This window comes from Convolutriloba macropyga, chromosome 9, assembly GCF_964194025.1.
Source record: "Convolutriloba macropyga chromosome 9, txConMacr16.3, whole genome shotgun sequence".
In the NCBI taxonomy this organism is placed as follows: Eukaryota; Metazoa; Xenacoelomorpha; order Acoela; family Convolutidae; genus Convolutriloba; species Convolutriloba macropyga.
The window spans coordinates 24,620,797-24,647,659 of record NC_134476.1 but is presented as its reverse complement, the minus strand read 5'-3'; the positions used below and the strand labels follow the sequence as shown (position 1 = coordinate 24,647,659).

The following is a 26,863-nucleotide window of genomic DNA, read 5'->3' as shown; positions in this document are numbered from 1 at the left end:
TACGTTATATGCGCTTCATTTATGTGGCCACAAATATATATATATATATATATATATATATATATATATATATATATATATTTGTTGTTCAACATAAGTGCAGAGAAAGGTTGAAAGTAAATTGAAAAAAAATTCGACCAAGGAGGTCAACAAAAAAGTTGTTACAATTCCTGAACTACAAATGTCTCCCTCTAAAAGTGCAGGGTTTTGGCAAGGGATATTCTGAAATGAAGCTGAAATTTAGGAAAGAAATGTGGTAATGACGCGTAGAATTTTTAGCAAAGAATGCGCTGATATTAAAGTGTGCCAAACATTCCACCCGGAATTATCCTGGATAAACACCTACAAATTTGTTTCAGATTTGGTTCTGGGTGCACGACATTAAATCGGGGACTGGGTACAATTCATAAAACTGCTTTGGAAGCAGCTTCAACTGAGTTAAGCAATTTGTGTCTTGTTAGCTCAAACCAAGCCATTATGAGCTGTGCTTTTCCTGCTGAACCATATGACTTCATTACAAACTCGGCAGATTTACTAGAAGGTTAGTCATTACCATTCAAAACCAGTTACAAAATCCTATCTTGTTTTTGCTGGCTTAATCGCAGTATTGAGGTTTCTATATAACGATCAGTGTTTATCAAAACGAAAACAAAAACACCTGTTATCACTAATCACGGCTGTTAACCAATAGTCGTATTTTTATCTAATTGAATTTAAATTGTCTTAAAATTTTTTTCTCCAACTGGCAATGTTTTCAAATATAACTCTAGTCCAGATCTTGAGTAATTAAGAAACCGTACACGACAAAAAATTGTCCTTAGAAAGATCTCTCGGCCGAGACTATGAGGTTCTTTTCTGTTTTTTCTCTCCCCCCCCCCTACGTTATTCAACCCCCCCCCCCCCCCGTTACAGAGCTCATGTCCTTACATAGTAAATCATTATGTGAAACATTGCGCGTGCGTTTGCGGGGGGAGTTAGAGTTCAATGTCTAACTCTTTTCTTATAAAACTTGTTAAACTGTCAAAATAGCATCAGATAAAAAACAATTAAAACAAATGACTTAAATTTCACCAAAAAAGATTGGGGCTTCAATTGCCATCTCAATTCTACAAATTATTCAGAGTAGTCACAGTGAAGAACAATTTTGTTTTTTACAAGCCAATCCTAATGTAGTTTTCACTTTTGTTTTGTTTGGCGTTGATACAATTCTTAAATTTGAGGTTCTCTCTTAGATTGTCCCATCATCACAACAATGGCATATTATTGACTCGTCACATATTACATTGACGAAAAAAGGTGCAAATGATTTTCAATATTGTTTTTGATTTTTGTTGACAGATCTTTGATCTTATAGGCTTCCATGCCGTTTCATTGCAAAATTTTATTTTTTTGCTTGTATTAGATTTTTGTAGTCTGAACAAAGACGAGTTCCAAAATTTTCGTATGAAGATTTCACTTTTGACAAGGCCAATAAATAATTTTTGTTGATAACTAATTGCTTTCATGACTTTGAGTTTAAATGTTTTCAAAACGTGCAAACGTTTTTCCGATTTTACTCCTTCTGTTTTCTGCCTGTTTGTTAATTGTTCTTAATAAAGACAAGCCCCAATCTTTTTTGGTGAAATTTAAGTCATTCGTTTTAATTGTTTTTTATCTGATGCTATTTTGACGGTTTATTAAGTTTTATAAGAAAAGAGTTAGACATTGAATTCTGGTCGTAAGTAATACTTGTTTTTGTATTTGACTTTGTTGTTTGTCTTGTCTCTTACTCCCCTTAAAGGCAGGAATCATTGGCCCTCTAATGAGTTATTGTTTGATTTGTATTTTGGCTAAAGTTTCAAGCATTTTTTTAATACACCACTTGTTATCGAACAAAGAGTGATTTTTTGAAAGTTTTATATCTGGTCCCCATTAGGCGGACAATAAAGTCAAAAACTTGGAGGAGCGGGGTCCGAACATTATGTGCGCAAGCACAATACCGAGCTTCTTTGTTTACCAAAATAAACTTATGCTTGCGATATAATCAGATAAACTAAAGTTCATCACTTTGATGAAAAACTTTCAAGCGTGCAGAAAAAATGCCAAAACTTATCCTTTGAATTATGAAGCCAACGCTTCGGTCTAACAATTGATATCACATTCGACTACACTCAGACAAAGATGCTCAAAGTTTCTTCCTATTTTTTGTGATGATTCAACCAAAATAGTTTTTTTGGCATTAAGTTTGCCAATTTGAGCCAAACTTATTACGTTTATGCCAACAACTACACTGTATTACGTTTTGCGGTGGCTAGCAATCATTTGTTGAAGGATTTTTGCTTTCATACATAAATTTTAAACTTTTCTGTTTACGTTATATGCGCTTCATTTATGTGGCCACAAATATATATATATATATATATATATATAAATATATATATATATATATATATATATATATATATATTTGTTGTTCAACATAAGTGCAGAGAAAGGTTGAAAGTAAATTGAAAAAAAATTCGACCAAGGAGGTCAACAAAAAAGTTGTTACAATTCCTGAACTACAAATGTCTCCCTCTAAAAGTGCAGGGTTTTGGCAAGGGATATTCTGAAATGAAGCTGAAATTTAGGAAAGAAATGTGGTAATGACGCGTAGAATTTTTAGCAAAGAATGCGCTGATATTAAAGTTTGCCAAAAATTCCACCCGGAATTATCCTGGATAAACACCTACAAATTTGTTTCAGATTTGGTTCTGGGTGCACGACTTTAAATCGGGGACTGGGTACAATTCATAAAACTGCTTTGGAAGCAGCTTCAACTGAGTTAAGCAATTTGTGTCTTGTTAGCTCAAACGGAGCCATTATGAGCTGTGCTTTTCCTGCTGAACCATATGACTTCATTACAAACTCGGCAGATTTACTAGAAGGTTAGTCAATACCATTCAAAACCAGTTTCAAAATCCTATCTTGTTTTTGCTGGCTTAATCGCAGTATTGAGATTTCTATATAACGATCAGTGTTTATCAAAACGAAAACAAAAACACCTGTTATCACTAATCACGGCTGTTAACCAATAGTCGTATTCTTATCTAATTGAATTTAAATTGTCTTAAAATTTTTTTCTCCAACTGGCAATGTTTCGATTGCACGTTTTCAAATATAACTCTAGTCCAGATCTTGAGTAATTAAGAAACCGTACACGACAAAAAATTGTCCTTAGAAAGATCTCTCGGCCGAGACTATGAGGTTCTTTTCTGTTTTTTCTCTCCCCCCCCCTACGTTATTCACCCCCCCCCCCCGTTACAGAGCTCATGTCCTTACATAGTAAATCATTATGTGAAATATTGCGCGTGCGTTTGGGGGGGGGGGGGGGGGTTGGGGGGGGGTCGAAATGTCAGCGCCGTTTCAGCGCATCTTTTTGTAAGAAATGCGCTGAAATTATTTATGACATGGGCTGAACGCACTGAATTGCGCTGAAATTTCGAGATGGCGCTGAAACTTTAAAGTTTCAGCGCGCCTTCAGCGCATTTCCTACACAATTTCAGTGCATTTTCATCTCAATTCTCACACAACTTTCAGCAGTTTTTCTGCGCATTTCTTACAAAGTTTCAGCGCATGTTCAGCGCATTTCTTACATAATTTCAGCACTTTTCATATGAAACGTTTTTTTATTATAAATTCAAGTTAAATGGGAAGCAGTTCAGTTCTCAATAGCGCAGTAGATTAATTGATAGATGAGACACAAGGATTGGGGTTCGAGCCTCGGAGCGAAAGAAAAGAGCTAAACTTTTTGAAATTTCAGCGGATTCCAGCGCATGTCTTACAAGTTTTCAGCACTTTTCAGCGCATATCAGCACATTATTATGTAAGGTTTTGCGCTGAATCTTTTGAAAATTGAGCGCATTTCAGCGCATTTCTTACACAATTTTTTGGAAATTTTCTCGACCCGGGGGGCACCAACGGTAAAGATCAGACTATGATAAGACAGTCCCCAACTTTATGGACAACTGTCCATGACAATGCTTAGATCGAAAAACTGTACTCAACTACGTATAGACAATGAATCAACACATCAGCCTTGTATGAATCAAAATGTTTAAACTTGACCATTTATTGGCTCGAAAATGATCGAAGGTTAATAAAACACTTTGTTAACTGTTTTTGTTTTAACCAAGTTTTTGCATTTACCTCAAGGTTAGGCTAATGCGGATGACGCAATTCAATTATAACTCTAGTCGAGACCTTGAGTAATTAAGAGACCGTACACGACAAAAAATTGACCTTAGAAAGATCTCTCGGCCGAGACTATGAGGATCTTTTCTGTTTTTTCTGCCCCCCTACGTTATGCACCCCCCGTTACAGAGCTCATGTCATTACATAGTAAATCATTATGTAAAATATTGCGCGTGCTTTTTTGGGGGGGGGGGGAGTGGGGGGTCGAAATGTCAGCGCCGTTTCAGCGCATCTTTTTGTAAGAAATGCGCTGACATTATTTATGACATGGGCTGAACGCGCTGAAGTGCCCTGAAATTTTGAGATGGCGCTGAAAATTAAAGTTTCAGCGCACCTTCAGCGCACTTCTTACACAATTTAAGTGCATTTTCATCTCAATTCTTTCACAACTTTCAGCAATTTTTCTGCGCATTTCTTACAAAGTTTCAGCGCATGTTCAGCGCATTTCTTACTTGATTTCAGCGCTTTTCATATCAAACGTTTTATTATAAATTCATATTAAATGGGAAGCATTTCAGCTTTCAAAAGCGCAGTGGATTAATTGATAGATGAGACACAATGATTGGGGTTTGAGTTCAGAGCGAAGGAAAAGAGCTAAACTTTTTGAAACCTCAGCGGATTTCAGCGCATTTCTTAAAAATTTTTAGCACCTTTCAGCGCATATCAGTGCAAAAATATGTAAGGTTTTTGCGCTGAATCTTTTGAAAATTGAGCGCATTTCAGCGCATTTCTTACATAATTTTTGGAAATTTTCTCGATCCGGGGGGCACCTAACGTAAAGATCAGACTATGATAAGACAGTCCCCAACTTTAAGGACAACTCTCCATGACAAAGCTTAGATCGAAAAACTGTACTCAACTACTTATAGACAATTAATCAGCAAGTCAGCCTTGTATGAATCAAAATGTTTGAACTTGACCATTTATTGGCTCGAAAATGATCGAAGGTTAATGAAACACTTTGTTAACTGTCTTTGTTTTAACCAAGCTTTTGCATTTACCTCAAGGTTACGCTAATGCGGATGACTCAATTGGCACAAGGACCAATTTAGATACCCGGAAAACGCTATGGAAAAGAAATACAAATTAAAAATTGTACAAAAAAATTTTGAAGTTTGCATACAAAAAACAACAAAGAGTTTTTTTCGTATTTTTCATTTTTTTGATATAGAAGTATTTGAAACACGTCACTACATAGTGAAATCCCTAAATACATAAGTATTTAACGTTATAAATTTTGTTTTTTAGCAGAGTGACAAATAAGATCGACCAACAAAAAAGGAGGTAATTGAAAATTCTGACAAACTCTTCGAAAAATTAGGTGTCTAAATATCAAAAATTCTAGCTGATAAGAATCTTCAAGCTAAAAGATAGCAAATATACTTAATCAAATAGATTGATCCAACAGGAAACAAGGGTGCCTACGTTTGTCAAAACAAAGTGTTTAAAAACGAGAGAGAACCCGTAGATGCCAATTTAGGGATGCAAAAAACGAAAACCGACGTCCATTAGAACACGCATATCGCTTTTAACGCAATTGCTCAAACAGATGTCAAATTACCACAACTGAAAAACATCTCTGTCAGAAATTTTTAAAAAAAGGTATTTGTTTGAACACCAGCTTGTTACTCATATTTGAAAAGGTTTGAAAAATTTAGACGCTTTAAAACTACTTTCTTCCAGCCTCCTTTGCTAATCCTGCGTGAGTAAAGTCATTGCTTCTCATTGATTTCTCATTGGCGTCAAAAACTTTGAAGTGCTGCAATAGATTAAAGAAAAAAGTCAGCGCCTCATTACAATCAACAACTGAGACCATAATCAAATTAGCTTGCTAATCTCAGCATTGTCTGCTCCCCCATGTTTTAAGATTAGGCGTTATTGGTTTTCGCGGACAACAGTGACAATGAGGTAAACTATTTTAAATTTTCTCAAAATTGGGAACATTTGTCACTGATATCCGCGATCGGTTATTTCGTATCCATTTACGTTGAAAATTAAGCAGATTTCTTTCACGCGAGAAATGAGATAACCGGAAAACGCTATGGAAAGGAATTACAAATTTAAAATTGTACAAAAAGGTTTTGAAGTTTGCATACAAATAAGAACAAAGAGTTTTCCCATATTTTTCATTTTTTTGATGTAGAAGTAGTTGAAACACGTCACTATATAGTGAAATCCTTGCATACATAAGTATTTAACGTTATAAAATTTGTTTCGTGGCAGAGTGACAAATAAGATCGACCAACAAAAAAGGAGGTAATTGAAAATTCTGAGCAACCCTTCGGAAAAATTAGGTGTCTAAACATCAAAAATTCTAGCTGATAAGAATCTTCGAGCTAAGAGATAGCAAATATACTTAATCAAATAGATTGATCCAAAAGGAAACAAGGGTGCCTACGTTTTTCAAAACAAAGAGTTTGAAAGCGAGAGAGAACCCGTAGATGCCAATTTATGGATTCAAAAAACGAAAACCAGCGCGTCCATCAGAACACGCATATCGCTTTTAACGCGTTTGCTCAAACAGATGTCAAATTACCACACCTGAAAAACATCTCTATCAGAAATTTTAAAAAAACAGGTATTTGTTTGAACACCAGCTTGTTACTCAAATTTGAAAATGTTTGAAAAAGTTAGACGCTTTAAAACTACTTTCTTCCAGCCTCCTTTGCAACTCCTGCGTGAGTAAAGTCATTGTTTCTCATTGATTTCTCATTGGCGTCAAAAACTTTGAAGTGCTGCAATAGATTATAGAAAAAAGTCAGCGCCTCATTACAATCAACCATTGAGACCATAATCAAATTAGCTTGCTAATCTCAGCATTGTCTGCGCCCTCATGTTTTAAGATAAGGCATTATAGGTTTTCGCGGACAACAGTGACAGTGAGGTAAACCATTTTAAATTTTCTCAAAATTGGGAACATTTGTCACTGATATCCGCGATCGGTTATTTCGTATCCATATACGGTGAAAATTAAGCAGATTTCTTTCACGCGAGAAATGGTAACAAAACGTCGTCACTCATGTTTGCAAACGCGGACCCTGCTGAATTTGTAGGATTGGCGACGTAATGATCTCAGGCCAAACTCAACTTTGCTCAGACTTTTGATCAATGTTTTCTTTTCGTTCGAAATTCTTTCGGAGCCATATCTGTTCAGACCGTCCTATACCGAAATGATCTATGATCAGACCAATCTCGATACATTCGAGCATTCCTTGGCCAGACCATTTCTAGACCATTGTCCTAGATTGTGTTCGAAACCACCTACGACCTGACTTTCATCACATTTGTGCAATGTTTAGAAACGGTTCAATCTCCGTGTTCCTTGACCAGCAATTCTCAGTTGCCCAATGACTCACCACATCGAAAGTCAATCTCATCACAAAATGACAGAAGACCCTCAGTTGCAGAAGATTGCAGTCTCGACCTAAACTTACACGCACCTTCTAAAGCATCCTTTCGTCAAACCGAAACCCCACCTAGCCCACAAATCCCCAGCTCTTCTAGTTTTGGAGACTCGACGCCTATTTCGCCGTTTGAATATTGCGTGCAAAAGTCGGGAAGCTTTTCTACGCCTAAATCGGTGACAGATCTTTCTCCGATGAATGTTGCGAACCGGCTTGCAAACAAACCTGGCTCTCTAACGAACCCGGGAAGTTTTGAAGAAGAATTTACTGACGAAGAATGTTATGTTGACCATGGCAATTTTAGGCCAATTGGACATCCTGCTGAGTTTATTCTCAATGATCACTACGCTAAACAAGCAGGTGACGAAGTTATTGTTAGCAAACACTACGCGCAAATAGCCGACGAATTTATGCTAAAGGAGCGTTCTGCCGGGCGGACTTCACCGTCAACACCTTTCGTTGTTGAAAACTTCAGACAGATTTCTCGGTTAAGGCGTGACCTTCAAAACATAGATCACGAAAACGGAAGACATTTTGACCTTCAAGAAGTTAACAGCTTTAACATCGCTGAGGAAAATCCCTTTTCGAAATCTAAACCAGCTCTCATCAAATCTCTGAGTTCAGTTTCAAATAAGCGGTCCTTGAGTAATTTTGCTTGCAATATTGAGCCCGAAATGTTTCATAACAAACAATACAGGGTTAATTTTGCAACACAAGAATATTTGGGCTACATTTGGGAAATAGATGGAATACAACCACTGTTTCCAAATTTTCCCTTAGTTCCAAATGCGTACAGGACAAATTCAAGTGCCGAAATGATTGCGAGGGTGTCAGTAAAGAAGGTGACAGGTGAGTGCCAGATATCGGTGTCCGGACTTTTCACCCCTAATAGCTTCACCCCAGTCAGTTCACCCCGATTAAATCTCCCATCTGTCGTTTGATCGATTTTTTCAATTTGCCTGTATTGAATATGAAAAAATAAAAAAAAACATTTGGTTTCAGATTCTGGTGTGCTTAGATATATCAACTCCATATTTATGATAAAAAGAATCTGATCATAAACTGCAACAAAATCTTAGTTCAAAATTAACTGACAATTAACTTGGTTAACATGATATTCTCATCAACACAGCAGATTAGCAGTTCATTTAATCAAATATCAGCAGTCCGTTTGTTCATCATTGTTCATTAGTGATGTGTCGTTTTGTCACTGAATTAAATTCCCTATAATAGCTTCGATCTTTGATATTTGAGCAATTTGTTCTGAAAAACAACCGATAACCTGAACATGGTCAATGAATCTGCCCGGCGAAAATCTTGGCAGTGAGTGCTCTGAAGCTATGCGCTGATGCATGTTGGATTTTGAAAGATTTTTTCAATGATTTGAGTAGCAACCATTCTCCATTTCTCTAATCATATATTTTTCGGCCATGATTTTGCGTTACTGAAGAGCATTATTTCAACGTAGTTATTTTATTTCGAAACATATTATACAAGCATATTATGCATATTACAAATTAATTAGTTAAAAATTGCCTAAAAATTGTGACAGAATACAGCAAAAATTATCAAGAGAAAATATCCAGAATACTGAGAAAATTTTCAGATAATCAAACTAATTTCTTTTCAATCTCATCCTTAGCCACCTACCCCCCCCCCCCCCCCCCCCCAGCCTTTTTATATTTGCATCAAAGTTAACAGTTGTGTATTTTTTAGAAGTAACAGCAAGACAAGTTGAGTGTCAAGGAAACTCATCTGAAGTTATGCAAAACAACGCAGACCATATACAAGGAAACAATTTGGACAAAACATCAACTAAAAGTGACCACAAATTAGTGGCCGAAACTGTTGCAGCACATGAAGGTCCTCTTAATACCACAAATGGTGTATCTGGATTCGATACTGAGAAAAGTTGTGATCTGAACATAATTCAAGGCTTGTTTTCCAAGAGGAGGTACGACCAACAGGAGTGACGTCATAAACATCATGAGCTATGTCTTTGTATAATTCTTGCATGAGTACAGGGGAATCATAAATGATTCTGTATTAATAGGATAACCAGCATATCATAAGAGGATTGATCAAAGCTTTTGACATTATTAGGAAATAAATTGTGATATCATGTTAGGGATAATTACCCGGACCTTGCTCACAGTGAGTTTCAGCGCTATACCATCGACTTTCAATTGTAACCATTGCTGAACCAGTCAAATAGAAGTGTAAATACTTCTGCCAGTCTGCCCAGAGTCGATTAAGAAACATCCCAGTCTGTTCCTCTTCTTTGCAGCCTCATTTACATTATTGGTGAACACTGCACAGAATATTTCACATCATCAGACACTGTACATACAAAGAACATAGCAAGTTTTAAAAATTTCGAATGACTGACATCATGCTTAAAATTTTTAAAATGGCGATACTCTCAAAAGCTATTCTAGCTCCAACTATACCATATATTGCTGCATTTACATGTCTGCGGTGGAGTCGGAGGCGGAGGTCGGAGACGGAGGTCGGTGGAGGTCTATAGACCTCAAACCCATAACTAAATTACGTTGGGTCAAATGAACATCACATTTGTGGTTTTTTATCACTTCTTTAAAAAGTTGCATGACCTGATATGATTCCCCCCCCCCGAAAGCACACAAATAGTATATTATCTGTTTCTGTTTTGTGTGAAACTAAGTATATGGGAAACTGAATATATGCGAAACTGAATATATGATCTTGTTTGATTACCGGGAATCATGTATGACTCTTTATTGTTACCGAGATCTTTGCTTGATAGTCAACCCGCTTAACATGGATTTAAAATAAAAGCAGTTTATATTTATCATTTTCCGCAACTTGTTTCAGCAGCGCAATTTACTAAATCTGGAAAAAGAGTTCTCGAACCGAACAAGTGTAAATAAAAATTTCGATCAATTTCAGCTGTGATGATTGGCAACAACGTGAGCATCTTCAAAGGACCCTGGTTTCCTCAATTCTGTCCAGACACAAACTTGCACCACCAGCACAACAACACGTGATCAAGAATGTCAGCTCACCAAAACTATTGGAGAAGCACATGGAATCGATCGTGGACAGTGGTGGCGATACTGGAAAACCAACATTGGATGCTGGTTGAGAGATTATCTGTCTCAAGTTATGATGTTTAACATTACAAGCCTCTAACGGTACTCAAATAAACCATTTTAAAAGAAATTGGCGGTGACTTACTGGCCAACTACAATTAAAACGATTTAAGGTAAGTACGTAAAACCGCTTTTCCAATGTATCAATACAAAAACGTGGAACAAATGTGGAAATCGGCATTAAAATTAGTGAATTGATTAAAAAATTTGGCAGTGATAGACGCTTGCAATGGGATTTACGAGTTTCAGAAAAATAAGCCTACGGAAAAGATCCTCACTTAATTTTAGATTAAAATTTGAATGCTTAGGGGAAAATAACCCCACAGAAAAACCCACTTGCTGTGTAAAAGCTGCGGATTTAGTAGGCTTGGCCATGCTTAGCGGCCCGTGGGACTTGATAGGCAACTAGCACAACAAAACAAATTATCATGACCAAAATTCAATTTTCAATTGGGGGTTTATTTCCTATCTAAAATTCTAAAATTCTCCAAAATTATAAAGATAGGTTGTTTTTAGCAGAAGTTTATTTCCTTTACCCGGAAGTAACAGCCGGAGTTCCAGAGTTTCTTTACGCGGAGTTCCAGAGTTCTATTGTATGCCAAACAACTTCATTCTTTCTCAGAAAGACGCCTATTTTTTTTACTAAATATGTTTTGATACTAAATTTAATCCAACATAAATCATTTGCTCTGCTTGCTAACAACAAAAAAAGCATTGCTGTTGTTGGGTTCAGAATTTCAAAAACAGGGGTGAGGCAATTTTCGGTATTCGAAAAAGAAGACCCTGAGCAGAATACGTGATTCATTTTTCAACATTGAGTTCTTTTCAGTCTTTCCATTGTCTTTTTCGTTTAATTTTGTGCTGTCTTCATTGATTGAATAAGATATTAGCAAAGAAAATAAATAATTCGGTCAATATTTCATCAGACATTCCGTCGGGGGGCAATTTGAGAAAAAATTCGAGAGCAGGTGGTTTTGAAGAAACAAGTAGTTTTAGTCATAGAACTTTCATTTATGACACATTTGTAGTACCACCTATATTTTAAAATTTTGATTAATGAAGTCAATGTTCGATAACCCGAAAGTTCTAAAATTGAAAATCATTGTCAACCCGGGTCTACGTGCAACTAAATTTGAAAAAGACAATTTTAAGGGCTATTGAGTCTGATCAGAGGTGGGCTACAATGTATTACGATTAGGAATCTACCTAGCGCATTATATTTAATTTAAGAGGGGTCTTGGCCTGGGGCCTGGGGTCAGGTAATTTCAGAGTTCTCAGAAAAGCATGCTAAGAAGAGTGGTTACAATCTTGTTTCACATTTCTATAAAAGCATACAGTTGTAATTAAGGTTCTACTTCTTTTCACTTTTCACCCCGATTCATTTAACCCCGCTACATTTTGTTGCTCTCAACTGTGCATTTGCAAGTTGCCATGATGTCGCCGAAGTATCCATCTGCAGATTCAAAGATGTCATCGCGATCATTCAACTCAATAACGCCACCGGTTGAGTTACCAAGTACCAATAGAAACAACCCAATGACAACTTCTCATATTGTCACATCAAATCAGCAACACCACTCTAAAAGGCTATTTTTATTTTTATTCTAAAACTCTAAACAAACATGAAAAGACTATCTAATTTCATGGTCTTGGTGATTTTTGTGAGATTTCATAACTTTTTTAAAACTCGTTTCTGACAAATGCGAGGCATTTGGTTTTTGTTATAAATGCTCTACTGTTGATTGAATATATTTTCAAAAATGGGCGGGCCCAGCTCTAAACAAATTTCGTTTAGTTAAAAACGTTTAATCGTTGTCATCCTTGAAAGAATTATATGCAAATAAACTATTTGGTACTTAAGCTTAGGTTTTGACTTATGCAAAGACCATGATATATAGATAAGATTTATAAGCGTGTGCGGAAACTATAGTTACAGTAAGCAAATTCAGTTCAAATTTGTTCCAAGATTGGATATATCTGCAATTAGAATCCACAATGAGCGTATTTATGGCTAGGGTGATCAAGATTTACAAAATTTCGCCACTAATTTTTACACCCCCAAGCGTCACTTTTTTCATTTTTAAATTATATAATAACAAAGAAATTGCCAATTAGACCGAAGTGAAAGTAATTTTTACACACCCAAGCGTCACTTTTTTCATTTTTAAATTATATAATAACAAAGAAATTGCCAATTAGACCGAAGTGAAAGTATTGGTGATTAATTTCAGGAATTTTCCAAGTCTTGGCCAAGACTTGGCACTTCTTAATCCAAGTCTTGGCAGGCAAAAAAACTGTCAAAAATAGCCGAATAAAAACAAAAATAGCCGGGAAATTGTCCAATAATAGTCGGAAAATGGTAATAAAAAACTCAGAAATCGTCAAAAAATCGTCAGAAAAAGAAAGGAAATCGTCCAAAAAAAATGGGAAATGGTCAAAAGATCTTTTGAACTCGGAATCAAATTTGACCGGAGTAGTAACACTAGCAAGAGAACATGATATGCTAATTTATATGAAAAAAATTAGCTCAAGGAAAGTTATTAGAGAACAAGCATCAGGCATACCTAATTTTTCGGGGTATGGTACTTGAAATCCAAAATTCTGACCAAAGTATTAATCGGATCGGGACGGGACATAGCTCATTCAATTGCCTGTGAAATAAGCTTTAAAACTATATACAAGACATCCTGTTTGGAATAGTATTTTGTAAATTAAAGAGCAGCGAGTTATGACCCCCCTCATCATATAATTCATAACTCATTCCCAATTGTAACCCATTTTATAACTCCGGTTATAACCAGTGATATAAACAGTTATAGCTTGATTAGTTGTAACACACTAGCACTAACAGAGGGCAACATAAGTTCTTGTGTAAGTTTGTATTGAGGCAGATATATTGTCGCTTCTTGGCATATTTATCGGCTGATTTGTATTTCTGGTACTTTGCACCAGAATAGGGTACACGGCACTTCGTTGCCGAACAAGTTTCAGAACCTCGGGCCATTATGAAGACCCTCATAGTGGCGTGGCACCTTTTTTCACACTTTCGCCTCGAGTCGAAATGTTCGACATTTGGTTTATCTGAAAAGTACAAAACATTTGTGGTTTCGGCTATTTTAGGGGCTCGAACGGCTAAAAATGGCTGAAAACGTCCCAGAAACACCTGCAATACCCTCATTTTGTGGTAAATAGAACCCCGGCTTGCTAATATACAATTTGGTTTTCCCTCGGGATCATTTTATAAGAAGAAGATTGAATTTCCCATCAGATCACACTGACAAATTGTCGAAGATTCTTCGTCTTCTTCTTCTGTTTTTGATATAACCAGTTCTAATTTGTTATATATATATATATATATATATATATATATATATATATAGGACCCCGTGATATAACCAATTATAGTTCGTTATATTTATAGCAAGCAGCTATAATTGGTTATATATATATAGCACCCCGGGAGAGTGGCAAAAAAATTCATGCAAAAATCGTGGCACGTTGCAAAATTTTTTTGAAATCGAAATTTCCACTCGAAATTTTTTGAAAAGTTGGTTTTGACTTGGGAATCAACTTTCAAGTGTTACCCAAGTCTTGGCCAAGACTTGTCAGACATGCAAGACGTTTTTTAAGACTTGCCCAGTACTTGAAAACGAAAAAAAAAGACTTGGATTTAGACTTGCCCAGTACTGATATAGACTTGGAGTTCGGTACGGGAAGCAACTAATTACAAAATTTGAGCAATAATGTTTTACGCTACTCACATGTTCAAAATGGTGCAATTGGGATACGTTTATCCGTGTAAGCTTGTTGCCAATGATCGATAAGCCTTTTTATAAGATATAAGTAAATCATTTCCAATTATTCCACTTATTGAGTAACTGTATTAAAATTTGTCTTTTATATGAAAATATTATTAAAATTTATCTTTTCGGACATTGATCACGTAATGAACTCGACTTTAATTAAGTGCTGTATTTGTTGTCATTACTCTCCCCCCCCCCCCCCCCCCCCCATAAAACTATTCACGAGTCGAGGTCTAGACCTGAATATGTCGTATGTCTATGGTAATTATGAAAAGTAGTCGATACTCCTCTACCTTAGCTAGCATTTGTTTGTAAGTTTGTTCACAAATGATTATTAAAAGGCTGCTAACCCCACAAAGTTAGATTCCCGATAATTCCAGATACTTCTAGATGCTGGCAAAACCCTAGAGAATTGTTTGCTCCATATAATCAGTTTCTAAGGCATTTCTCGCAAGAATGAAAGCAATTTAAAAATTCTGTTCAAAGGAGAGGGGAATTCATTTTAGAAAGCTGCCTGAATGAATCTCTGTTCACATTTTAGGCTTGAGACTCAACTCTGTTACAGAGAAGAAAGAAGCAAAGCCAGCCAAGCTGGAGATTTGAGCCAAGAACAGAATCAGCTCATGCCTAAATATTCGCTCGCAGACACTCCGAAGGATTCTTGGGGTAGGGAAAGCAATGATTCAAGAAAACTGCAAATAGCGTTTCCATAGCACCATCTTTCTCACTACGAGTTGCAGAAACTGAAGATAGATAACTTCATTTTTATGCAAAATTTGTGCTTGACCGTTTTGACTTTTCGAGTGACTTTTACTCGCTTGACTTGTTGATTTCGCGTGATCTAAAATTCTCTCTCAATCACAATTTCAAGCAGTTGAACTCATTTCGCGGCAATTTAATACTAAAAAACAAATGAAAATAAGTGCGCCAAAACTGGTGCCATTTTTCACTTTAAATCTGGATCTTTTCCGTTTGTACCCCCCCCCCCCCCCCCAGTACGTTATGCGCCTCCCAGCACGTGCCATTACATTGTAATTCATTATGTAAAAAATATGGCACGTGCGTCGGGGGGGGGGGGTGCAAACAATATGCGCCCACTAAACTGGGGGGCACAAAAAACAGAAAACCTCTAATGTGGCTATTTGAAGCCCACTATTGAACTGCTTGGTCCCAATTAGGCTCCTCCTCCCCCCCCCCCCCCCAACTGAAGCAGGCTGCAATTGATTAGAGCTCCCACTAGTTCGAGAGAAATTCTCCCGTCGTTTAGTCGGTTATGTTCGTTTTATGCCAAATTAAATATTGCTCTTAGGTTTAGAACAATAAGGTGCTCTTCACAAAACGCACAAAATTAGCAAAGAAACTTTTGGTCTCATCGTAGATTTTAGAAACATAAAGGATTCGGATTGTAAAGCGGCATTGTCTTTCATTAGACTCTTTCCCCACTGTGTTTTATGTCGTTTTTATACAAGTCAGTTTTCGTATAGAGGTTCAACTAAAAGAAGAAGTCATATATATTGAAATTAAGCCCAATAAATAAATTTTCGTTTTCAGGTAAATGATTATGATTGTTGTGGCTCCGAAAAAGTGTACTTTAAAAAAATCTTGTGTTTTGCTTGCGACTGTTTTCCTTTTTTCAGATCCCTCGTTTTAGTCCAAATAATAAACGGTCAAATTGGCTATCTGATGAGGTATTACATAAACCATCTACTCATCTCAGCGCATTACTTCTGGCTCAATTGGCTACCATTTTTTCCCAAGTTAGTTGCATGGAGGCCTAATTAAGCTTATTAGTTTTTTTTCAAACGAAGTTTGTAGCAAATGTATTAGTCATGTTTTCTCTTTATTCAATTTTTCGCTTGAGCAATTTGTCGTCTGGCCGGTTTAAATTTTTGTCCTCATAAACGGGATAAACAAGCAGCGCGCGGACGGCATTAAGTGGCCGAGCAGTTCTCTTAGAGCCATACTCCTCACTAGTCTCTAAGTATGCGATTCACCAAAAGTGTTTCGAGGAGAAATTTTCTTGGTATGAGAAGACGGCGCTTAGTCTTAAAAGTTTCCCCTTCAGTTACCCACTACCCTCCGACACTACCGTCCACCCTTCTCCGACCGCGTTATTTGGAACCCATCTCCTTCTGGTTCTGCTCCTTCACATACCTACCCCCCATCGCTTGCCGTCCCCCCGTCGCTTAAAACCACACAATTCCTCTGACAACCCCCTAATGCTAGCATCCCTAAGCCCCAGATGGCTATCACTGAAATCAAACACTCGCCGATCGTTTGAGAACAATTCGCCCAACGTTAGTCGGTTATGTTATAGAGAGTTTAAAATCATAACGTGTTCAATGAGTAGCTTTTAAATAATTTTTCGTGTTTCGCCTCTCTTTGATGCTCTTCATACAGTAATATGATATTTCATGAAAAACGAAAATCTTTTTAAATATCTTTATTTGATTGCTATTGGTCTTACTGCTTAGGAATTTTTTTCAAGAATTTGAATGGAATTTTGATCTTTGCTGTTTTCTTTTTGTTTTTTCCCGTATTTTAGTCTGAGTAAAGACAAATTGCATTGCTTTTTGTTACACAAATGTTTATCTCTTCTAATTTTGTGTTTTGACGAAACTGACTTTATTGGTTTTTATGGGTTTTTGATTCTTCTCTATTTTTTTCACGTCGCCAATTGGATGATCAAATGTGGTCTTATGACTTAGTCTCACTAGTGACAGGTCCTATTGATTTCTCAAGAATCTATGTGTAAATCGACTGAGCAGTTCTGTAGTCATTAGCTGATGATTGTTGACTTACGAGGTTATATGATTTAATAGAAATTCAAAGGATTTTTGAACACTCCCGCTTTTCATTCTTTTTGTTACCAAGTCACATTAAGGGACCTGTCCTTAATGTGACTAGGTAACAAAAAGAATGAAAAGCGGGAGTGTTCGAAAATCCTTTGAATTTCTATTAAATCATATAACCTCGTAAGGCAACAATCATCAGCTAATACCTACAGACCTGCTCAGTCGATTGACACATACTTTGTAGTAAGTTCTAGTGAACTTGTTTAGTGAAATTATTTAATAATTCTATTATTTCAACACAGCATTATTTAATCACATAGTAGTTTGAGGCGATTTTTTAAACTCATACATCAATTGTTTGGAACAATATGAGGATTTTTGAAAGTTTCTTGTCTCTTCCTTATTTGGCAGACAATTAAGTCAATATGTGGGTGAGCGGAGTCGGAACATTATGTCCTCGTTCTATTTTTATCGTATTATTTGTTTACAAATCATGACTACATTAATTTTTTTGTCCGTCATTTAGCGTCATATTGATTATTTGCATATTGGATCAAAATTAGATATGTTGGATTATGTTCACATATATTATAAAATAAGGAGTTTCGTTAATAAATTGATCGGCTGTTAAAAGATTTCTTAAATGATGTCCTTCATGATTCCGGACACAATCGAGTAAATTGTTTTTTTTTCTTTCAATTTCCAGGAAGCCCCGAGTGCCTGTATCTGAATCACCCATGTGAGAGATCTCACGCCACAGTTGGAGCAGCCAACACCTGGACTCCCAGTCCCTGGATAACCCCATCACCTGTTGATTTCTGGAGTGTGAAGAAAGAGAAGAGAGACCAGTTCACTAGTCCAGGGTTGCCAACGCTCACTGGGTCTGGAGACTGCGAAAAAAAGTATCTCGATTCTGCTGCTTGAGTCAAATTGAGAAAATGATTTTACACAATGAACGTTTAAATAATGGAAAATATTAACACAATTTTGAGTTAAAATCAGATCTCTATAGTAACGCGTAATTACGCCTTTATATTTCTTACTTTTATTAGACAGTTTTCATAGTTTTCATACAAGGTTCTATCATGCTGTACGTATTGCTACGGTTTTTTGCTAACATAGTGAAACAACTTTGTGAAAACTGACCATTGCAAGATCTTGGAAGATTATATGATATTTAAAATCATACAATTTTTACATTTCCTGATTCATGCGAGATTTTTGCACATTATTGTACACCATTTGAGCTGATACTTCAAACTTTGCGTTGTTCTGCGCTCTTATTGCACATCTTTTCAGCTGCGGTTGTACTTCAATCTGCATATCCTTCCCACCGAAAAAGATTGTGCAAGAGATGAAAAGGCTCTAAGAATATGACCTGTAGTTAGAAAAGTTTACCTGAACCATTATAAGTGAATTTTAAGGTTTGGAATGTAATCATTGATTTTTAAAATATTTGTTAATATTATTTATTTTCGTACTTATATATGTACATTAATATATTATATACACACATGTTATATAATAAATTTTGTTTCTCAATCTAGATCACAGGTGACATTCAAACCAGCCAGCCCATTGCACTGCAGCCCTTCCTCAAATATCGATAGGAAAAGCCGGCGCAGCTTCACTCAAACCGAAAGGAAGCCCACTAGCCGAGATGATGTCCAAACCCAGACTCATTTAGCCGAAACCACTTTTGTTCCCTATTTACCGAATCTCTCTACGAGAGAATCTGTCGCCCATTCGGCTAAAAAGGACAGTGTGCCAAGTAGCAAAGCCACTGCCTCTCAAAGTCGAAAAATGGACAGTAAGCCTAAAACTTCTTTCAGCCGAAATACACCAGGAAGGCTTACACAAACGATAGACGCTGGAACGCATTCGCCTAGCGACACGTTTCGGCAAATTAACATCATGAAACAGAATTCAGATCTTAATCACGATAAAAACCTGGAAAATGTTGTCGACGTCATGAGGAAAGACAAACCAAAGAGTGCGCGTAGACGATTGTCGACTGAGAAGAAAAAAGAAGATCTGCCGAGTAAATTGAAAAAGAATTTCAAGAGGTCTGTCATAACCAATGAGCCATCTCCAAGACTTCTTGAGCTTATAGAGTTAGTAAATCCTTGCTACATTTGGTTCTTATTTTCTCCCCGCCAGTTAAAAGCTATAGGCATGGTTGTTAATTCACAGATTCTACCTTTAATTCACATAATATTAACAAATTCCGGCAAAATGTTTTTTTTAGGTGCGAATTATTGACTGGGGCTGCATATGTCCAGACAAAATATGAATTCTCGAGGGGGCGTCCTCCGTTCAAAATTCCATAGTCTGGAAACATTGAAAAACGCACGAAAGTCTGAGCATGACTGCACGAAAGTTAGACAAGAACGCACATAAGTCTGGGACATAGAAGCAAAAAAGTCGAAAATGGTAGCGCTAAAATTTCTTATATTAATGGAGATGAAAGCTCTATTTTTTTATGTCTTCGTCAAAAAAATTGTTTCCATCAGAAGAGTTACTCCAGAGTACTCACTGAAATGTCAACCTACAAGGCAGAAAAGCGATAATCATTTGAGTTAAGAACAAATAGCTAAACGTCGAATGCGGAAAAAGTTTCGCTCAGTCTCTTGCTTTTAATTTGCATTTTGTTCTTAAAATTTTCAAAAACCGTACTATCCAGTTCATAATTTAAAGGATCTGTTCACGAATTTATCAAATTAAGATGATTTTTGTGGACATAAGTTATTTGTAGTAATTGCAGCTTGCGAGAAGTCGAGAGCATAAAAATCTGGACATGCACGCACAAAGTCTGTTGGGGGTACAGTTGTCTTGTAAACTTGCAAACGTTTGAACAAGAAGGCACTTATGTCTGGCTATGAAGTCACGAATTATTGAAGAACGCAAAAAAGTATGCACAAGAATTCTTAAAATTTGAAAGAAACTCATCCAAAACAAAGGCCCCAAAACATGAGTTCTAAACCTTCCATGGGAACCAAATTGATCCAATAACTCAGAGTTTTTAAATACATCAGGTCTTTGCTTGATTTTTAGGATTGTTTTAAAGAAAACTTGTTAAGAACTCATATAATTTTTTTAAAAAGGTCAATCATAATTGGACATGAGGATCTAAAAAAATGTTATTCCAAACCACTGGCAGGACTTAACACGACCAAATTGCTCAGTCATAAAGGTTCTGATCGATTTATGTTATAATTTATCGGTTCTACAGTTCAACAAACAAACACGCAATTTAAAAGAACGTTCTAGTTTCTTTGCCTCTCCAATTACTGCTATTTTTGTTTTGTTTTTTAGTTTGAGAAGCAATCATAAAACTTTCGTCAACGGAAAACTATTTTCAGAACAATTTAACGTTTGAAAGCAATACTTTTGAAATCTTACAAAACTTAATACTGCCTTAAACGGCACCGTACTAAGTTTTGTAATTTTTCAGTGTTCAGAAAAGTAAAAACCAGTTCCAAAAAAGTAATTAAAAATGACGTCAATGGAATAAGCGTTTCATTATATATCGCTTTTAAGAAGTCAAACTAAAGAAATTGGTATTTACAACATTTTTGTACGTTGCCCTAGAAAATCTGTTACAGCCTTAAACGGCGCCGTACAAAGTTTTCTACGGCACCGTATAAGTCTTAGTATGTTTTCAAAGTTTCGTCTAAGTTGGGCAACCTGGGAACGCTCAAAATTTAAGTATGAAAGCACGGGAACAGGAGGCCACGCAAAGTTCTGAGCATGAGCGCACAAAATTCTGGTAAACGCACAAATCACTAGCAAACGAGCGAAATTCTTGGCCTATGCTGTTTCCATTTGTGAAGTTCTTTAAGTGAGAACTTTTAGTTTTACCGGTTTCCCTCTGGCACCTCAACAAGGGAGTTTCTTTTTGTTTGTTTTGTTTCTTCATGAAAGCCACAAAAGTAGTCCTCGGAATGTCTATCCGAAAAACAGTTTAGACATTCCCGGTGTTGTCAGCCAGAAAATATCTGTAGTACTTAACAAGTGTGTATCATAAAGTGTTTATAGGCATTTTATTACATGTCAATCTATGATCAGACTAGCCAGTATACTCTTCACTGCATAATTCACATTTGGTGTTAACTTGATTTAACTATGTCCAGCGCAAGCGAGGATTTTTGTTATTGTATTTAACAGACCCGTCTCACCACCCAGAGTTTTTCAGTACTGAACTTGGAAAACACCATGACTGCATGTTTATTAACATTTTTTGCTTTTCCATTCTCTGAGCAGGTCAAAACGTAGAGAAGTCCAAGTTTTCGAATTATTTCAAACTCTTTTGGTTTTGATCATAATATAAATACAGTCAGTTTATGTTACTACTCTGGTATGGGGACTTGCTGGTCCGTCAATAAACAAGGAAAAGTATGGGGATTTTAGCAATTTTATATTCAACCTTGTAAATCAAAGTGTCAAAGTAAAAATAACAGTGCTATGGGCTACATTTGGGATTCTAAGTACCTTTTGAAAAAGCGACTTGGAGTCTCTACTCTAGTGTAGCGCCTAGTACAGTTAAATTGACTCTGCCATTTTAGCGGAAGGAAGAACTTTTGTTCTACGGCTAAAAAAAAGATTATAGAAGCAATGATCTTGCTTTGGTATTTGTATTTTATTAACTAAAATTTCTAGAAAAAAAAATATATGTCACTTCACTTCATAATCACTTATTACAAAGAACTCATAGATGAACATAGACAGGAAGGTAATTTTTACCAGAAAAAATGAAAAGATTACGTTATAATTGCTTTTGTCAAACGCACAACTCAATTTACATTGCTTAGAATTTGTCTGTTCATATGGGAACTCTATGCTTTTTTTCTCTGAATTTGGACAGGGTGGATTGAAAAGAGCAGTTTTTGAGAAAATCCTTGCTTCCGGTTAAAATCAGAGTTAAACTGTTAAATTTACATTCGAATAGAGAAAAGAATTTTGATGAATTCGCAGCAACAAAGACCTAGTATGCAGTCTCTTCCAGTACCTAACTCAAATCCAAATTCAGTACTGAATCAGAGTAAAATTCAGAAATTATCAGTACTGTTTCAGACTCTGATTTAGGTCACATTTCCCTCCGAATTCCTCTGATTCAGAGTCTGATCCAGACTCTGAATCAGATGCTGAAAATCGACGATGGATGTCTACCAACTTATCGAAAAAAAAGTGTCTAGTGCTAAAAATCAGGTGCCTGTTGGGACCACTGTTGAAAAGCAGCATGAGGCATCATACCGAAGAACCCCGACTGATATATTTAACTGATTATGGAGAAAATTGCACTTTCTTTTTCTATATTGACATTTTTTTCTCAAAGAAACACATTCTGATCAAATCGTTTGCAGATTCTTAGTTTGCATAGACCATCTAGTTGCATCATAAAACCAGGTGCTGAGACATGCGGCAGATGTTATGAAAATGATCTGAATCATAATTAATCTTTATATTCCAAAAGGTGCAAAAATATTCAAGATGCTTATTTTTATCACTGCTATTGTTGCACAAACCTATTTCGAAGCCGGTTATTCGCACAATTTTTTTTTGTTTTGCTGCTTTAAAAATTTTTGGTTCTTGTTCTGGATCAGAGCTGATTCGGTATTCTGACCTTGCTCTGATTCAGAGAGTTTCAGAGAATGTTAATTCTGAATTTTTCTCTGAATCAGAGAAAATCAGAATTTGTTCTGATATATCTCTGATTCAGTACTGAAAAGATGAATTTCTCTGAGTTTTTTCTGTTTCAGTGCTGATTCTCTCTGAACGTTAGGTACGGGATACCTAGCATGCTACCCAGGGAAAACAAGCTATACAGTCTCAAATTGTTCAGAATTTGACTGTCAACTTGAATGCTCTCTGCTGCTGTTAGTCAACTGGGTACTTTGACTAAATTTAGCAATCCGAGATAGTTTCGGTCTTTGAAAAAATTTTTCATCCTAGTTTGATAATCAGCGCTTCAGAGAAAGCCCTTGTCACTGGAATAACCTTTTTTACAATATCTTATAAGTCCTAAAAGACAGTATAAGATACTTTTCTCTTTGTTGCTCTGACGCTTAAGTGTTGCATGCTGTAGCTTTTCGGCTACTGCTTGAAAGCAACTCTGAATTGTCTTCAACTTGAAGAGCATGTTTATCGTGTAAGATCTGATAAGAGGAAATTTTTTTCTTGTAAGATCTGATAAGACGGAATTTTTATCGTGTAAGATCTGATAAGACGGAATTTTTATCGTATAAGGACTTATAAGAGGAATTTTGATCGTGTAAGAACTTTTAAGAGGAATTTTATCGTATAAGATCTTAGAAACGTCTTATCAGATCTGATAAGAAGATGCATCCCCTTACAGGCTATTAGCAAGATGGTTTTGTCAGAAATTTGTCAGATCTTACACGATAAAAATTCCGCATCAGTGGGGTAGAGAATACCCCCTCCTATGCTAGACTTTATCACAATATTACCTTGCCGAAAGTTCAGTTCAAGCGAAGTCGCGGACCGCAGTTCACGATCATGCCTCTCATGCCTCTCATGCGCTGAGATATTATCTGGAAGTCACGGGAGTAGTATAAAATTCTGACTAGAACCTCAACGGGGGGGGGGGGGGCAATTACTGCAGCGTGGCAATCTACAACGGGGTGGGACATTTTGAGGTGGCCATCTACAACGGGATGGGACATTTTGAGGCGGCCATCTACAACGGGGTGGGACAATTGGAATTTTTTAAAATGTAGTAAAATGTCCCCCCCTATTTTACATATATACATACATATACTCAATACACACATACATGCATATATATGTGTACATGTATATGTATGTATATATTTGTATGTATGTATTTATTATGTATATGCATATATGTATATGCATGTGTATATGTATTGTGTATATATGTATTTGTATGTATGCATGAATGTATATATGTATGTATGTATGTATGTATATATGTATGTATGTATGTATGTATGTATGTATGTATGTATGTATGTATGTATTTATGTATGTATGTATGTATGTATTTATGTTTGTGTGTATTGTAGTATGCATGTATGAATTTATTTAAGTATGTATATGTATGCATGTATGTGTATGTGAGTGTCTATATATGTATGTATGGATGTATGTATATATACATACACACATGCATACATATATATATACATACATACATACATACATACATTCATACATACAATCATACATACATACATACATACAAGCATACATACATAGATACATGCATACATACATACATACATACATACAATGATACATACATACATACATACATACAAACATACATACATACATACATACATACATACATACATACATACATACATACATAGATACATACATACATACTTACATACATACATATATACATACATACATACATACATACATACATACATACATACATACATACATACATACATACATACATACATACATACATATACATATATATATATATATATATATATGCATACATACATACATACATACATACATACATACATACATACATACATACATACATACATACATACATATATACATTCATACATACATACATACATACATACATACATACATATATACATATATACATACATACATACATAAATACATACATACGTACATAAATACATACATACATACATACATACAAACATACATACATATATACATACATACATACATACATACATACATACATACATACATACATACGTACAAACTTACATACATACATACATACATACATACATACACAATGATAAAAAACCCAGAGTTGTACAAGAAAACAAGTTTTTACCTAAGTATGTACACAATTATGGTCAGAATAACTTACGTTCATAAATGCATACATAAATTGGTGAAAACAACAGTAAAACAACTAACCTGTTAGTTGATGTATAAAATCATTAATGATATATTAATTGGAGAGTCATCAGATCATGCCGAAACATGTTCAGGGTCACAAAACTTTCCAAAATAAATTGACCAATCGGAGTGCTTGATTTATTATTCAAGTTGACAACCAATCAGAATTGAAAGATTTATAAACAAAAATTTTAAACGCTCACGTTCAGTAAACATTAAAAAATGAACACAATAGGAACAAAAGACATCAAGCTCATTCACGAGAAAGTTTTATCACTGAGAGGTAACATAAATTATACACACATATCTTATCGACAATTATATTTCTTAGCTGCTTGTTCTTTGTTAGATCCAGAAGTTGACGGAGAAATAGCACTTAAATTTAGACCCTATGGTGGTTTTATTGGAATTGATAATTCAAGACTAGATCCGTTACTGAAACGGAGCAAAGTGCTACGACTTCATGCTGCATTGCATGACGACACTGGATTTATAAAAGATTGCCGAAACAAAGACCCTGGATTTGTTTACGCTTTCCGTTACTCACCAGTAAACAATTGTCTTTTTGGACACCTGACAGGAACATTATTCATTCTATCAGTGAAAATTTTTCATTCACAATTGTTTCGTGAATTGGAATGCTAGGAAATTTTGGCAGAAAACTACAAATATAATTGTCCTCGATCTCGAAGGTTTCAAACTCAAGTCACTTGGATTCATTATAAAAGAACTCAGTTTGTGTTCGAGTTACAACGATACAATATTTTCAAACCACCGCTTAAATTCGCTGATTTACTCGCACACGATAGACAAACTGTTATTTGGCTGACCAATAACCTACACGGTCTTGATTGGGACGAAGATGATATACCTTACTGTGATTTGAAAACGATCTGTCTGAGTTTCAGTTTCCGATTCACACGGAAAAACTTTTTTGCCAAAGGCATTGAAAAGTGTGAGCTCCTCAGTAAGCTTTTACAAAAAACTGTTTATAATCTGGAGGATCTAAGTTGTCCCCGAATCTCAGAGATAATATCAGAAGAACAAGTTCCCTCCTGTTATCTTCATTCAAACTTTCGTTCAACAAACTTTCAATTATCAAATCACTGCGCGGAACATAAAGCAAGAATAGTTTCACAGTGGACACAAAGTGATGCACAGAGAAGACACGGCAACTTTAACAACTTATCTGTCAGACAACTTGAAGATATTCACTTGCTTGACTCCACTTGACGATCAGCCGATTGTAATATTAAACATAGTTCAGGATCCCTATCCACCAATACAGAATAATTTTCAAGTGATCAACAGAACCGAGCGAACTATCTCAACAATAAGCGAAACACAGCACAACAACCGCGTTACAACTTGCTTTATAGCGCGGCAGCAAAACGTTATTTTGCAAACATTACTCTTTCTTCCGACGAGCTAGACAGCTTTAGGGCTTTCCTGCCCGTGATAGATAATTTCTATCAATTCCAACTGTACGTAAAAAATAAACAGAGAGCTGGAGAACATCGGAATCAGTTCAATTGTGGCTATGAACAAAACAAACTAGAAGCCTATGCAGTCCCCCAAAGAACAGCGAATCCCACGTTGGAAGCATTGGGTGGACAAAAAAG

The 26,863-nt window shown here is 36.0% G+C and overlaps 1 protein-coding gene across 1 annotated transcript in view; it reads left to right on the top strand.

Moving 5' to 3' along the window:
- The window catches only part of LOC142346160 (uncharacterized), a 439,331-nt gene that overhangs the window by 234,885 nt on the left and 177,583 nt on the right, over positions 1-26,863 (top strand). Inside the window, exons 10-17 of the mRNA XM_075398669.1 lie at positions 2,725-2,906; positions 7,512-8,465; positions 9,333-9,570; positions 10,545-10,735; positions 12,174-12,333; positions 15,092-15,216; positions 18,052-18,247; positions 18,893-19,459. Coding sequence (XP_075254784.1) covers positions 2,725-2,906; positions 7,512-8,465; positions 9,333-9,570; positions 10,545-10,735; positions 12,174-12,333; positions 15,092-15,216; positions 18,052-18,247; positions 18,893-19,459 — 2,613 coding nt within the window. The remainder of the gene's footprint in view (positions 1-2,724; positions 2,907-7,511; positions 8,466-9,332; positions 9,571-10,544; positions 10,736-12,173; positions 12,334-15,091; positions 15,217-18,051; positions 18,248-18,892; positions 19,460-26,863) is intronic.